This window comes from Bubalus bubalis, chromosome 3 (genome assembly GCF_019923935.1).
Source record: "Bubalus bubalis isolate 160015118507 breed Murrah chromosome 3, NDDB_SH_1, whole genome shotgun sequence".
In the NCBI taxonomy this organism is placed as follows: Eukaryota; Metazoa; Chordata; class Mammalia; order Artiodactyla; family Bovidae; genus Bubalus; species Bubalus bubalis.
The window spans coordinates 19049858-19065173 of NC_059159.1; the positions used below are offsets into that span (position 1 = coordinate 19049858).

The 15316-nt window shown below is 55.8% G+C and overlaps 2 protein-coding genes across 12 annotated transcripts; one reads left to right on the plus strand and one right to left on the minus strand.

Moving 5' to 3' along the window:
* The first annotated feature begins 764 nt into the window (after positions 1–764).
* On the plus strand, positions 765–8542 carry ATXN7L3 (ataxin 7 like 3). Of its 10 annotated transcripts, none has more exons than XM_025280014.3 (13): positions 765–1178; positions 2532–2642; positions 2935–3067; positions 3271–3442; positions 3644–3741; positions 3929–3951; positions 4252–4318; positions 4458–4543; positions 4832–4900; positions 5155–5216; positions 5480–5551; positions 5644–5801; positions 5914–8542. In XM_025280014.3, exons 2-13 carry the CDS (start codon positions 2592–2594, stop codon positions 6060–6062), a joined length of 1140 nt encoding a protein of 379 aa, XP_025135799.1. In that variant the 5' UTR covers positions 765–1178; positions 2532–2591; the 3' UTR covers positions 6063–8542. The 10 variants fall into 10 exon arrangements, with proteins under 10 accessions (XP_025135799.1, XP_025135796.2, XP_025135797.2 ...); XM_025280011.3 differs by having other exon boundaries at positions 772–1178; positions 4273–4318; XM_025280012.3 differs by having other exon boundaries at positions 776–1178; positions 4515–4543.
* An 80-nt stretch (positions 8543–8622) lies between these two features.
* Positions 8623–12738, minus strand: TMUB2 (transmembrane and ubiquitin like domain containing 2). 2 transcript variants are annotated; one of them, XM_006060560.4, is made up of 3 exons: positions 12534–12738; positions 10037–10603; positions 8623–9898 (listed from the first exon to the last, which is right to left on the minus strand). In XM_006060560.4, exons 2-3 carry the CDS (start codon positions 10576–10578, stop codon positions 9532–9534), a joined length of 909 nt encoding a protein of 302 aa, XP_006060622.1. In that variant the 5' UTR covers positions 10579–10603; positions 12534–12738; the 3' UTR covers positions 8623–9531. The 2 variants fall into 2 exon arrangements, with proteins under 2 accessions (XP_006060622.1, XP_006060621.1); XM_006060559.4 differs by lacking the exon at positions 12534–12738 and adding an exon at positions 11845–12527.
* Between the last annotated feature and the right edge of the window lie 2578 nt (positions 12739–15316).

Genomic DNA, 15316 nt, shown 5'->3' on the forward strand with positions numbered 1-15316 from the left:
TCAGAATGGCACAGCTCAGCCTCCGCCCTCAACGGAGGACCCTCATCTAGGGCGTCTGTAGGTTCTGAGGCCCGGAGTGGGCTGAGACCAGCCCAGAAACACGGGGAACCGAGGCTCGGACGAGGCCCCTCGGTTTTTTGCCCTGAGGTGACAACTGCGTCCCACTTCAACTCTGGCTTCTTCACATAAGTAAACTCCCGGGTGGTGGCACTGGGGGGGAAAAGAGCCGGGAGCCCGGAGGGAAGGGCGGGGGACCCTGGGCCGGAAGGCGTCCCAGGCGCGGCTGGAAGCCGGCGCTCTCTTTCGACGCCACCCGCTGCCCCCGCCCCGGAGCCGGCCGGGACGGCACAACGTCTCCGCCCCCAGCGCACCGCGCACCTCACCTTGAACGCCGCTCCACCCACCGAAATCCTATTGGGCCGGACGGGCCGAGGCGAGGCAGCGATTGGCCGAGGTGGCTCCCGAAGGCCCCTCCCATATCCCCGCCCCCGTCCCCGTCCGCCGGTACTTTGGACGGCGGCGTGGCGCCCCTCCTCCCTGCCCGGTCCCCGCCCCCTGGAGCAAATGCTGCCGAGCTGCGGCCGCCGGGCAGATGCACGCGCTCGGGCCCTTCTAGCAGGCGCGAGCAGTCGCTGGGCGCGCGAAAGCGAAAGAAGGAAGAGGAAGGGAGGGCGGGGGCGGGGTGTTGAGGAGGGGCGGGAGGAGGAAGAGGAGGAGGTTGGAGCGCGCTCGCGCTTGGCCTCGCGCCCGCGCGAAGGGAGGGGGAGAGGGGCGCGCGCGCGCACGCTCGCGTTCTCGCTCGCTCCATCCATCCATCCTCCGGTCGCGGCACGCGCGCGCGCTCCGGGCTCGCGCCGCACCCCCCGCCCGGGAGAGGCGGGCTGGAGTGGGGGGCGGGGGGAGGGGCGCGCGGACGGCGCGCGGACTGCGCGCGGGCGGGGTGAGGTGAGGAGGAGGAGGCGGCGACGGGACGAGAAGGGAGGGGAAGGGGCCATGGCCGCCCGGTGAGGCGGCGAGGCGGGGGGGCGGCCCGACCCCCCGGCCCCGGGCCCTGGGCCCCGGGGAGAGGCGAGGACGGACCGACGGACATGGGGCTCCGGAGCAGCCGCCGCCGCCGCCGCCGCCGGAGGACGCGGCCCTGAGAGGCCGCCGGGCCCCGGCGCGGCCCCCCGGGCGGGGTGAGTACGGGACGGAGACGGGGACGGGGGAGGGGCCTGTGGGGGGCGGGGGGCGGGGCCCGAGGCGGGGCTTGGGCCCCCTCCCCCCAGGTCTGGGTCAGCGCCCCTTCCCCTCCCCCCGGGCCGACGCGGAAACGCCCGGCTTCCCCCGGCTTCCCGGCCCGGCCGGGGCCCCCAGCTCTCCCCCTGCCTGGGTCCCCCCTGGGCGGGGCAGGGCCGGCCGGGGAGGGGGCGCGGGGCCTTTGTTAGGGAGCCAGGCCCCAGCCCCCGGGACAATAGAGACACCCTCCCGGACTCCTCTCCCCGGCCGGCCGGGGCTGTCGGCGGGCGGGGAAGAAGAGGGGCCGGGACGTGTCCCACTCTGCCCACTCTCTAGGGGTCGGTCTGTCCCGGACCGGCGCCGGCCTCCGGCGGCTCGGCTCTCCTCCCCCAAGTCGGTATGATGCAGCAGCAGTGCCGCAGGGACGGGGGAAGAGCCGAGGCCCGGCCTCCTACCCTCCCCAGTGCCCCCGGCTCATTTGTCAGTCCCCACCCCACTCTAGGCCGGCAGCTCCTTAAACTCGTACCCACCGTTCAGAGGGGCCCCGGACTGTGTGCTCTGTTTCTGAATCCTTTGGTGGGGATTCCTGGACTTTAGGGCTCTTGGAGAGACTTCCGGGCTGGTCCTGAGGGAGGGTGGGTGGTTATCTCAAAGAAGAACAGGTAAGGGGAGTGCCCACTCCTGGCATCCATCCCACCGGATTCTATCTCCTCTTTCTTGCTCATGGTGGCTAGGATGCCCTTTTAGCTCTAGATTTCTGTGGGCTCTGCTCTCCGTCTGTAGTGGCAGGCTTATTTCAAGGGAAGACAGAGTGGGGTGAAGGTTGTAGGGTCCTAGGGCCATTGCTACTTCTGGTAGCAGTACCCCCCCAAGTGGACATCCTGGCTGAAAGCAGAGGTGACTCTGAGGAGAGCCTGGGGAAGGGGGGGAGTGTATTTAGGAGTCTGTGCAGTTCTTTGCCACACCCTGTGGGTTTGCTTTGAGGCCTTAGAGTTCCTTCTCCTCCCCCTGCTGCATTGCACCATGGGTATGGAAGAGGGGTTTGAGTTTTGGGAACCTGGGGTGAGCTGCTGCCTCCTGTAGACCCAGACTCTGATTGGCAGTTAAGAGTCCAGGGCCTGAGTTCAGGCCTGGGAAGGACTAGGCCGCCCTGGGTTTCAGGCCCTGCAGGACCATCCAGACTTAACTGAGGCCTTAGGGAGAGGTAGATCCTGATGCCACCATTAAGCTCTGGGCAGCAAGGTGGGGAGGGGAGGTGGCAGCCATTGGAGATGCCTTGGACTCACACCAACATCCCCCCCCAATGTGTGCAGCCGTGTTGCCGCCCGCTGTGCTATGAGCAGTCAGAGCACCGTCTCCACAAGAGTTCACAAATGAAAATGGAGGAAATGTCTTTGTCTGGCCTGGATAACAGCAAACTAGAGGTGAGGGCTCCCCCACATGTGCCTCCAGTTCTTTCTCTTGATGTCTCTCCTTTGCTATATCTGGAATCCACACCAGAGAGGAATTTGGGTAGTCAGCCTTGTTCCTTAAAGGGAAGAGCCAGCTAAGAAGGCCCAAGAACCTGGAAGAAGAAAGAACTCAAAGTCAAGATGGGGAAAAATGGCAAAGGAAGCTTTATTTTTGGCCAGGGCGAATTGGCAGGAGATTTGGTTGGTGAGAGTTGCCCGTGGGACTGTGACTCTCGTGACCCTGGATGTTCTCCCCTGGGCCCAGGCCATCGCTCAGGAGATATACGCGGACCTGGTTGAGGATTCTTGTTTGGGATTCTGCTTTGAGGTACACCGGGCTGTCAAGTGTGGCTACTTCTTCCTGGATGACACGGACCCTGAGAGCATGAAGGATTTTGGTGAGCGTCAGGGTTGAAGGAGAGCAGCCTAGCCCTGCCCTGGGAGTGCTTGGAGGGTCCTCTTCCAGCAACCACACCAGAGGTAGAACCTGGAGCTCCTGGGAGCTTAGGCAGGGGCTCTGAAGAGGCCACAGGGCCATGGGTGGGAACGAGAGGTAAGGGTCCCTTGCCTGCCCTGATCGCTACGTCTCTCCTGTCCCCAGAGATCGTGGACCAGCCGGGTTTGGACATCTTTGGACAGGTTTTCAATCAGTGGAAGAGCAAGGAGTGTGTTTGCCCCAATTGCAGCCGCAGCATTGCCGCCTCCCGTTTTGCTCCCCACCTGGAGAAGTGCCTAGGAATGGGTCGGAACAGCAGCCGAATCGCCAACCGCCGGTGAGGGCTTCTCCCTCTGCTAGAACCAGAGTGCCCATCTTTTGCAGCCCGTCCCATGGTGGAGTTCCCCACCACTCCCTGGGACATTTGGAGGGTATAGAGGGTGGGTTGTGCCTGGCCCCAGACACTCCCTTCTATATGTAAAGTCAGGGGCAGAGAAAGATGGCAGCCTTGACCCTTCCTCTTCGCTCCCCTCGGCAGGATTGCCAATAGCAACAACATGAACAAGTCAGAGAGTGACCAAGAGGATAATGATGACATCAATGACAACGACTGGTCCTATGGCTCAGAGAAGAAAGGTGTTTGGGCATCTGGGGAATTGGGAGGGCCATCGGGGTGAGGCAGGCAGGCAGGAATTGGGTGTGTAACAGTCACAAGTTGTTATCCTGAATGAGGGAGGAGAGTGTAGCTTTGTAACTTTTCTTTAGGTGCCCTTAGATTGGGAACTTAAAGTGACCCTGCCCTTTACCCTTTTGTCCTACACAGCCAAGAAGAGAAAATCAGACAAGGTGAGAGCTGGGGCAAGCATGAGGGAGATTTGGGCCAAGGACAGATACCCTCCCCTTTGGGCAGGGAGTCCTCGGGTGTCTTGACTCAAGTCTGAGGTCACTGGGTACCTCTCTGGGTTCAGGGCCGAGGGTGTCTGGTGGGCAGGAGGGCAGCAGGGGCCTGGGGGGAAGGTGGGAGGAGGGAGTATGGGTGAAGGGCCTCTTACTGGTGGGGAAGAGTAGGAATTTGAGGATGTTTGTCAAATCTTTTTTCCTTCCCTGGGTTCTCGGCTTCCCCTTATCGTTACCCTTTCCCCAAAGCTGTGGTATCTCCCATTCCAGAACCCCAATTCCCCTCGAAGATCCAAGTCTTTAAAACACAAAAATGGTAAGTAGGGCTGGAACAATGGGATTCTAACTATGTCTTCTGGGACTTGTTGCTGGAGGGTGGAGGTGGAGGGGCAGGGGGATTGAGGGAGGGCCTGTGATCCTTCTATCACCCCCACTTCCTCTCTGGTTATTTTCAGGGTTCTCTGTCTGTACCTCTGCATCAAACACCCTTCCCCTTCTTTTTTCTTCTTCAGGGGAACTTAGCAATTCGGATCCTTTTAAGGTGAGTAAGGGCTATCCCTTGTAGTTTGCCTCGTTGGGAGTCGGGTGGGCTTGGACAAGTGGGGGTCAGAACGCTAACTATATGGCATGTTTAGGTCTTGGGTCTTCATGTTCTTTGTGGGTCCTAATTCCTTACCCTGGTGCAGTTGGGGTGGAAGGAACTGTTGGAGAACTGCGGGCAATCTTAAGGCCTTGTGCTGAGGGAGGGGCGAGAGGGACTGACTCCACACCCCCACCCTCCCTTCTTTGGCCGTCCCTCCTCTAACCTGTACCTCTGGTTCTCACCCAGTATAACAACTCAACTGGGATCAGCTACGAGACCCTGGGGCCGGAGGAGCTGCGCAGCCTGCTCACCACGGTGAGGGATCAGAGAAGGGGGGAAGCCCTTGGGAGCAGGCAGAGCCACAGGCAGTGGTCGAGGCCCTGGAAGAGGCTGGTGCACAGCAGTGAGGGCATCTAGGTCTCTCTCTTGAATTAGGTTTCCTGGCTAGTGTGGTCTGGGACCGTCTGCCATGGATGCCCTGGGGCCATTTCTGAGCACACAGTCTAGCATTTGTACAGAAGAGAGTGTCTAGTGGCTATAGAATAGGCTTCCCCCGTCCCTCCTTTCAGCTTATATTCCTCTTCCAGCAATGTGGGGTGATTTCTGAACACACCAAGAAGATGTGCACAAGGTGAGCTCAGAACCTAGGAAGGGGGCCAGGGGGCCCTCCAGCGCCCTCACCCTGGGCACGGGTCGGGAGTACCTTGGACTTGAGCAACGGGACTCCCACCCTCCCCCTCCCCTCCTGTAGGCCTTAGGCCACAATCTGGGGCCTCTTCATTCATCCCTTCCCGGTCTGTCCATCCCTCCCGCCTCTGCTGAGGGGAGGGGCTTCACCTGTGTTCCTCAGACCCTCCCTGCCTTGTCAGGGCCTGATCATTCTCTCCCCGCCAGGTCCCTACGCTGCCCCCAGCATACAGATGAGCAGCGGAGAACCGTGCGGATTTATTTCCTCGGATCCTCAGCGTGAGTGACCCTCCAGGAAGGGTGGTGGGTTGGGGAAGGTGAGGGTGATGGCTAGCATCCCTGAAGCCCTTCTCTGACCTCTTCCTCCCCAGTGTCCTTCCAGAGGTCGAGAGTTCCCTGGATAATGACAGCTTCGACATGACTGACAGTCAGGCCCTGATCAGCCGGCTTCAGTGGGACGGCTCCTCTGATCTCTCACCCTCTGATTCAGGCTCCTCCAAGACGAGTGAGAATCAGGGGTGGGGTCTAGGTAGGTGAGATAGCTGGGCCCCAGAGGCTCTCTGCCTGAAGCGGAGTGCGGGGGACCTTGCATTCCCCTGCCACAACCCTCCCCTCAACCCTCTTGCTTCTTTCCTCGTCAGGTACCAACAGTTCCGAGTCACGGAAAACCAAGAAAAAGAAATCCCATCTGAGCCTGGTAGGGACTGCCTCCAGCCTGGGCTCCAACAAGAAGAAAAAGCCAAAGCCACCGGCGCCTCCAACGCCCAGCATCTATGATGACATCAACTGACTTGGGTACAAGGGGATAGCCTTTGGCTGAGCAGAGCCGTCTCTCCCGACCCCCACCCAGGCGGCACAGCCTGGCAAATGGACGGCTGCTGGGGGTTTGGGCTTGGGAAGCTTGGTGGGCCAGGCAGGCAGAGGATCCAATTATGCACCCCTGGGGGGTGTCAGGGTCTTCTGTGATGGAGCGCGAGCCCTCAGCGTGCAGGACTCAGACCTGGACATATTATGCCTTGGACATAAGTTTGGCGGGGAGGCGGTTTTCCTATTTATTCTGTGAGTTACTGGATGTCCAGCTAGGCCAGGGGCCTGACCTGGGCACTGTGCCAGGGCACTGCCGCCCCCCCCACCCCAGGAACTGGACTAAGCCCTGCCGAGGAGCATCGTGGCTACCCGGGAGGCCACGGGTTGGAAGCTGAGCCTGGAGGGGGCCTCCCCCAGCTGCCCTCAGCAATGTGAATGGGTCCGGTGCTTGGAGCTGAGGGGCAGGGCTGGGCGTGTCCTGTCTGTGTGCAGAATCCTATCAAACGCCCCCATCCCAGGGGGAGGCAGGCATGGTGAGCTGTCTGCTGAGGTAGGCGTCCCGAACTAGCGCCGCCTTCCCTGCCCCTCACAGGGGCAGCCCTTTCCCCTCAGTCCCCGGGGGCCTCCTTGGCAGCAGGAGCTGTCCTTTTGTTGTTGGGTGCCAGGAAAGGGCCTCCAGCCTCTACAGCTTCAAGGAACGGGCACGGGGAGGGTAGGAAGAGGGAGCTGTGTATCAGGATGACTCCCCCCCTGCCTCTCCTCCCTGACCCAGGGCTGGCGAGGAGTGGGGCCCCAAGGTGAGGTGCTGCTTTATTTGAAATGTTTTCTTACCTCATTCCCTGCCCCAGGAAGGGGCCCAGCCTCACCCTCCTGGGGTGGCCCCATGTTCCTCCTGCCTACCCTGCCCCACTGCCCTCCCGGGGCAGCCCAGGTTCCCAACTGCTGCTTGCCACCCCCCCTCTTTCACCTTGACCAGCTTCAGTTCCTCTCTCGATGCTCCTGCCTCCAAAGCCTGCCCTGTCTTCCCTTCCTTTTGCCGCTTTTAAGTTATTTATTCTGTACTTGTGGTTTGGGGCTCTGAGGAAAATCCTGATCTTTTACCTCTCCCCCCTTGCTAGGAGTGGGGCGGGAAGAGAGGGTGGTCTCTGTATTGTGGGCTGTCTGGAGGGGGCGGGTGCCATGCCTGGGCAGTGCTCCCCTGCGGGACTGTCGTGCCAGTGTGCCCACCTGCCTGATCTACATCCTGAAGAGATGTATCATTCAACCTCCACACGGGCACCATTGCTCCCAGGAACCGAGCTGGAGGACTGCAGTCCAGGGTGGGAGCAGAACTGATGGCCCCAGGGATGGAGCTGACCCTGAACCATGTTCTGTGGCACTTGCTGGACGTGACCCCTGCCCTCCTCCAAGGAGGAGCCATCCCACATTTGGGTAGTTAGTACCCAGGACTGATCGGACTGATCTGGGTTAGGGACCCTAGAGGGTTAAGGGAACAACAGAGATGGGGCTGCAGTACCCTGTCTGGAACCCCAATCTCCCCCTGGGTGGCTCTGATTGTGGCTGATGCCTGGTTACAAATTGATTTTTAACCCAAGAATTATGATTATTTTTTAAAAAGCCAAACAGATTTTGGCAGGAGTTAGAATAAAGCCTGGGGCCTGGGCTCCTCCGTTCTCGCCCCTCCACAGCCTTCTTCCTCCACGGGGAGGCCAGAGGGCAAGGAGGATCTCAGCCAGCCTCCAGCCTGCTCCCAGATGGAGACCTGGGAGCGGGCTGGAGGTGAAGGGAGGAAGGCTGCAGGCCACTCTCCCTTCTGAGAGGCAGTTGCAGCTCAGGCCCTAATACACCCTTTCCCCTCTGGCCTCTCCGTTTCCCCCTTCTGGTTGGAGGAGGGAGAAGTGGGAAGTAGTTTGGGAACTGGTTTGTCCACATCCACTTCCCCATTGTTCCTTGGCCCGCCCTCAGGGCAGAGCCCCCTGCCCAGGCTGGGTAAGAGATGGGCTTGGTCCAGCAGAGACCCTGAGGGAGCAAACCCCCTCCTTCTGGGGATAGTGTGCCCCCCCTACCATGTAGTTGAACGGGGCTAGGAGCTCTCCACTCCCTTCCCTCTAACAGCAGGCTGTGGGTTTCAATTCCCATCCTCCCACCCCGGCTAGGTGTCGTCCACCCTGTATCCTATCATGTGTCTGAGTGTGTGTGGGGGGTTCTGTACTAATTTCCATGGCCGGTGGCTTTTCCTTCCATGCATCACTCCCCCCCGCATGCCCAGGGGCCACCCGCCTGGCATTACCGCATGCTGGGGTCATTGGGGGAGGGGGGTGGGGCTCACGCTGTCCTGTGGTCTTGAGATTTTTATTTTTGCATATGTAATCCATCCTGTACAGGTAGCTAACTTTGTAAACGCTGTGTATTCCCCCTGCCCCCATGGCTGCTGGTGTAAATAAACTGCATCTCCCGTTGGTAGCCCGGCCTGCCCACCCTCATTCCCATGTTGCCGGGGGCAGAGCAACCAGCGTTCTCTTCATGTCACAGGAGACACCACAGCCACAGAATGGAACTTTATTCAGTCACAGATACTGACCCTCCATCCAAGAGCCCCAGAGGCAAGGGCCTGGGGCCCAGTGCTCCCTACCCAGAGCTGTCCTTGGGGCTGGGCAGGGTAGGACACTGGCTGGCAGCCAGAACTGCCTCTTGCTTACAGCCTTAGGCCTAGGTTAGCAGCAGCTGTGGCCTGGCCTCTCCTGGTGCTGGGGGCTTGGCTTTGTGCCCCAGCCCCCCTTCCTGACTGAGCTCTATAAAGGACTACTTAAAAAAAAAAAAAAAATATATATATATATATATAAGCAAAGTGCTTTGGAAAAAAGGGAGAACACTGGAAACTGTCCAGAACACAGGGAACACCCTATTCCCACTAAGGGGTGGAGGGAGAAGGTAGAGGCAGCCAGGTGCCCACAGGGAAAGCTGACACAAACTTCACTCCTGCCTGTATGATTTTAGGCTCAAAAGAAGGATGTTCCACTAGGAAACCAAGAGAGACTCCAGGTTCCCTACAGAAATGCTCGGGCCATGCTGAGCTGCCCTGGTAGGCAGTCCTGGGGGCAGAGGAGCAGACATGCAGGATAATGGAAGGAGCTAGGGCCATGGCTGGGAGGGAATCCTCAGAGCCCAGGCTCCCTGTTGAGCTGGGCCACCAGCTCAGTTCTGAATTTCAGGACCTTAGAAATGAAGGAAGATGACATTCTCGTTTCTACCTGAGTTGTGCTTGCACAGAGGGACTGTCTATCCCCTCATGGACGTGAGGGGAATGCTCGTGCCTGCCTCCTGAGTCCTATGGCGGAGGACCCACATCCTTTCCACCCCTCCTTCCCAGGCCCTTGGGCCCAGCTCTGGCCAGGAATGGGGGGAGGCCATAAAGGAGGAAAACCATGCCTTTCATTTTCTCCCTGTGGTCCTTATCGTCCATACATTCCAAATACTAGGAAGCTGAAGAAGACAGTGACCCCCACCAGGGAGACTGTGGCAGGTGCTGTGAAGAACTGGCGGTAATTGATACGGAAGTACCAGACCACACCCAGCAGCACCACAAACACAGGCACCATGAGGCTGCCCACACTGACGCCGAGGTTGGGTGGCTCAGTGGCCGAGGAGGGGGCCAGGGAGCTCGAGGGGCCTGCAACAGCTGACCCAGGGGGTGAGCGGTGACAGTGAATCACACAGTTGTCGGTAATGTTCAGGGAACGTAGTGTGCGGGCTGGGTCCTGCAGCAGGCGGCCCTGGTAGATCAGTTTCATCTGGCTCTCCTGTCCAGGGAAGTATTTACTGTAAGGGTGAGACAGACAGAAAGAGGATGAGGAATGAGAAGGCCGAAAGGCAAGGTGCTGGGGGGTGGGGGAAAATTGCAGGGTGGGTTTCTAAGGCCCCATAAGGGCTGCACTTGACAGTTCCAAGCCCACGTACCTCTTCAGAGCACCCACGGTATCCTCTGGCCTGGCCACAGCGAGCTCCTCCGTGTCATTGAGGAATTTGAGCCGCACGCTGATGAGGCTGGGGCTGGAAGGCAAGCAGGTGCTATCCTCCGATCTCACAGGTGCCTCCAGACTGCTGTTTCCTGGGCCTGCCTGTCTTTTGGGCAGGCCTTGGATGTCAAGCAGATGCTCAAGGCTGGGCTCAACACCACCCCCAGCTCCAGGTTCCCCGGTGGGGTCCCCCCCACCTTCGCCAGCCTCTTCAGCCTTCTCATCATTACCCTCTGATGGATGGGGGAGTTCAGTTGGCTCTGGGGTGCCTTGGCCCGCTACCAGATGGTCCACATGCCCCAGGTGAAGGACGGATGTGTCGCCAGCTGACACAATAGTGCCCAGGAGCGGGTTGCTACCGCTGTCTGCTACGTAGGTAGAGAGCCAAGCCAGGACCAAGGCTAGAATGAGCACCACCACACCCGCCACCACAGTCACCTCATTACCCACACCCTCAATAAGGGTGACATCAGAGAGCTCCATGGCCTGGCTGCTGACTGGGTCCACACTGCAGGAACAAAGGGGGACAGTATCAGCAGGGCATGAGAGATTGCAACCAGGTTTCTTATTTGTTTAGGTTCTAACTGACCTGGCCCTGAAAGAAAATGCAGTTCAGTATCCTAAAGAGACACAAATCTCCTAACTCAGGACCCCCAATCTATAGCTAAGAATTTACTCTTTGCCTCTATTGTGAAATGCTGGCTTTCAGGTTCCACACCCTTCCTCTCTCACATTCCAACCCCCCAATAAGCATGGATCACGAAGAAAACGTTACAGTTTTGTTGTTGCTGCTGCTGTTACTGTCTGTTGCTTTTCTGGGAGGTGGGGAAAAACATTTGCTGCTTTGAGCCCTGAGTTTCTCTAGGATTTCTCTCTTTTGGTAAAGCAACTGTGCTCCCCTGAGATGCCTCTAAGGTGGCTTCAGACGAACCAAAAAAGCCTGGAATATTTTATTTGGGAGTTCCTTTGGAGGCACAGCAGAGCCACTCTTGCCAGATTGTGTCATTTGAACCCACTCTCATTCAATCATGGATTGAAGTCCAGATGTCAAGAGCCAAAGAAAATCAACTTATCAAGAGCAAAATCAGACCACCCCAAAGGGACACCTCCGTAGGGACCATCAGCAAACACTGTGTGTGTCTCCTCTGAAATTCTGGCAGCAAAGCAGGACAGACACCAGAAACACCACCCTCCTAGGTCACCGTAGGCTCACAACTACAAAACCACTACCTGCATGGAACTGATTTAGAAAATATTCCAAAATGGCTCCCACAGCCCATATCACAATCTCCCTTTTTGTAATGTGTTCTTGACAGTTTCTTAGAAAGGTAGGAAGGATCTCTGTTTGCTCCTTGGAGCACCTCTTTCCCTTGAGAATCTCCTGCTTTCACAGCTGTCCTTGGGCAAATCCAGTCTGATGATTATCATAACCTGATGGTTCTCCCAGTGTCTTATCTACCTACCCATCTCTCCACTAAACTCCTGAAAGATCACATGTGTTTCTCTATGTACCACAGTGCCCAGCATAATCCCATAGCAGTTGCTCAAAAATTATTTGTGGAACATACCAACATGTGAATATTTTTTCACCTCCTAATTTGGTACGTGGGCCCTGGAGTCAGGAATACAAAAACAGAAACCCCAAAACTAATTATAACCCTCGTCTTGCCTCTTACTAGCTCTATAACCTCAATTTTCTTAGAGCCTCAGCTTTCTCATCAGTAAAATGGGGTTAAAAATAGTACCTACCTCATAAGGTTGTTTTGAAGATGACGGGAAATCATCGAAGCAAAATACTTAGAACAGTGCCTGGCACATTGCAATTGTTTAGTAAACAAATAGTACCAATTATTTATCACTCAACAACTAACCCCTGATGGTAAGAAGGTTGGCATTAACCCTAATTTACAGAAAAGGAAACTGCCGCTAACAGAGGCAAAAACGACTGGCACTGGCACTGGCACAGGCACAAGGAACTTTCGAGGAGAGGGACCGGGTAGGACCCCAGGTTTCCCTCCTCAGAGGCCTTTGCTCTCCTCAACCTGTGAGCGACCCTGATGGCACGGTGAGGAGGGGTCTCCGATCCTGCCTTTCCGGACGCGAAGGCTCCGCGTTTGGGCGGTCCTATTCCCGCGGCGCTGGAGAGGGGTCCGTGGGGCCACTCGAGCCAAAACGCTGCCTAGTTCTTATTGCTGTACCCAAAACCCGTTTCTCCCAGCCAGCGAGGGGTAGAATCGGGTGAGGGGGTCACAAACCATCCACACCCCTCAAACTTCGGGGCGGGGCTGGGACACTGGGGGCGGGGCTTGAGTACGCAGAGGAACATGGGAAATTAAAGGGGGACTGGACGGGTACAGCACCTGGATAAGGAAGGCAGGCCTCACCTGAAACGGCCAGAATAAGTGTTTTGACTTCGCCAAGACGGCCTGTGGACTCACCTTTCCGTAGGGGCCGGGGGAGGGGCTGGCTAGCCCCGTTTCTACCCAGGGTATGGTCTCTTCCGGCTTCTCCCGGAAGCTGTTAGAACCAGAGACAGGAAGTTCCGCCCCCGTGCCTTGCAACGATGACGAAAATCTACGTATAGCGGGCTGACGTAAACGTATTCTTTAAATAAAAGGGACAGGTTTCTTAGCGGAAGGAGGGGCGGAGTCACGGTTGGCGGGATCCTGGTCCTCCCAGGGCGGAGCCACTCCTAGTGGGCGAGGTCTACGGAGCCAAGGGTTGAGGGGCGGGGCCAGGAGGAAATTAGGGGAGGTGCTTGGGAGAAGGGGTGTGGCTTCGCATCTGGACGTACAAGCAGGCTGGCACCGTTGGGCAGAGCAGAGCGTCTTTTTCCTCTTCGCAACTTTCTTCTTCCGGCCTTGCTCCAAGCCTCCCGGGCTGATTGGATTTATTACTAGTCTGCAACGCGCTTTGAGCTCTGGGTTAGCCGAATCAGCCGAGACTGGTCTTTCTGACCTCCAAGAGTTCAACTCGGAACTAGACGAGATTACAGACAATTTAATCACCGTCCGGTTCTCCGAGAATGCGGCCCCAGGTAGTGTGGAACCTTGGTAAATAAGGCAAGAAACCATTTCAAAGAAGGCACAGATTCCTTGCAGGCTTAGGGCACGGGAAAAGCAGGAGCCCCAAGAAAGGGGGAAATGGTTCAGCTTACAAGAGGATTCTTGCAATTAAAATTTGTTATAAAGACGTTCTGTGGCGGGGTGGGGAGATGCTGTTGTTTTCCGGTGAACTATTGATTGAAGTATAAATAATACAGACCGGCAAACTCAAAAGCGAAGAGCTCGGTAGTTTTCACCACCTAAACACATCGGTGGAACCGGGACTCAGATCAAGAAACAGAAAATGACCACAGAACGGCCCTTCAGTCCTCTTCCAGCCACTCACTTCCAACGAGTAGTCACTATTCTGATTTCTGCCACCATAGATTAGTTTTCTGGTTTTGTATTTTGTACAAGTGGAATCAAACAGTATGTACTCTTGGTGTGTGGCTTTTTTTTTCTTTTTCAGCCTTTTTTATTGTGGTAAAATATAAATAAAACTTACCATTCTTGACTATTTAAAGTGTCTAATTCAGTGGTATTAATTCACAGTGTTGTGTACCCATCGTTACTGTCCATTTTCTTGTATCCATTTTTCCTCCTCCCCACTTTATTCTACTTTATGTCTTCTGTGAATTTGCCTATTCTAGGTAACTCATGTAAGTGGAATTATACAATATCTATCCTTTTTGTCTGGTTTATTTCACTTAGGATGTTTTCAAGGATTATCTATGTTGTAGACCTGATGCGAAGAGCTGACTCATTTGAAAAGACCCTGATGCTGGGAATGATTGAGGGCAGGAGGAGAAGGGGACGACAGAGGATGAGATGGTTGGATGGCATCACTGACACAATGGACATGGGTTTGGGTGGACTCTGGGAGTTGGTGATGGACAGGGAGGCCTGGTGTGTTGCGGTTCATGGGGTCGCAAAGAGTTGGACATGACTGAGCGACTGAACTGAACATATCAAAATTTCATTCCTTTTTAAGGCTGAACAATATTCCATTGTGTGTATATATCATATTTTTTAATCCAATCATCTATCAGTGGGCATTTGTGTTGTTTCCACCTTTGGGGTATTATAAATAATGTTTCTGTGAACACTGATGTACGAGTATTAGTTTTAGTCCCTCTTTGCACTTATTTTGTCTGAGGGTTTTTTTTTTCTTTCTTTTTGGCTGTGCTGGGTCTTAGCTGCTGCATGGGCTACTCTCTAGTTGTGGCGAGCGGGGGCTACCTGACAGTTGAGTTGTACCAGCTTCTTATAGCAGTGCCTTCTCTTCTTGCAGAGCATGGGCTTTAGGGTGGTCGGACTTAAGTAGATGTGACTCCTGGGCTGTAGAGCACAGGCTCAGTAGTTGTGGCCATGGGTTCAGTTGCTGTATGGCAGGTGGGATCTTCCTGGATCAGGTATCTGACTTGTGTTTCCTGCACTGGCAGGCAAATTATTTGCCACTGAGCCACCAGGGAAACCCCTGTCTGACTTCTTTTGATCAATATTATGATTGTGAGGTACTGTTTTAATTTCTCCATAACTCAGTGCTTTCAGTGCTGTGGCCCAGGTTCGATCCCTGGTTGGGGAACTAAGATCCCACAAGCGGTATGCCATTGCCAAAAAGAAAGTTTTGAAGACTGAGTACTGAGATTTACCGAGTGAAGTTCCAAATAGGATAGCAGGTTCAAGGGCTCTCAATAAATCTTTGAGGGAATGAAAAAGCACTGAGTTGAACCACTTAATGTTTTGAGAGTTTATTATGTGCCAGGCTCTGTACTAAGCACTTCATATACATTATCTCAGGGAGCCCTATCAAGTATATCATATTGTATCCACTTTACAGATTTGGAAACCGAGGCTCAGAAAGATCAAATAATTGTCCAAATTATACAGTTAGTGGTATAGCTAAAATCATCCATCTCACTCACTCCTTGCTAAATATATATATAGGGCTTCTTTGATAGCTCAGTTGGTAAAGAATCCGCCTGCAATGCAGGAGACCCGGGTTCGATTCCTGGGTTGGGAAGATCCCCTGGAGAAGGGAAAGGCTACTCACTTCAGAATTCTGGCCTAGAGAATACTGGTGTCACAGAGTTGGACACCACTGAGCGACTTTTGAACTGTGGTGTTGGAGAAGACTCTTGAGAGTCCCTTGGACTGCAAGGAGATCCAACCAGTCC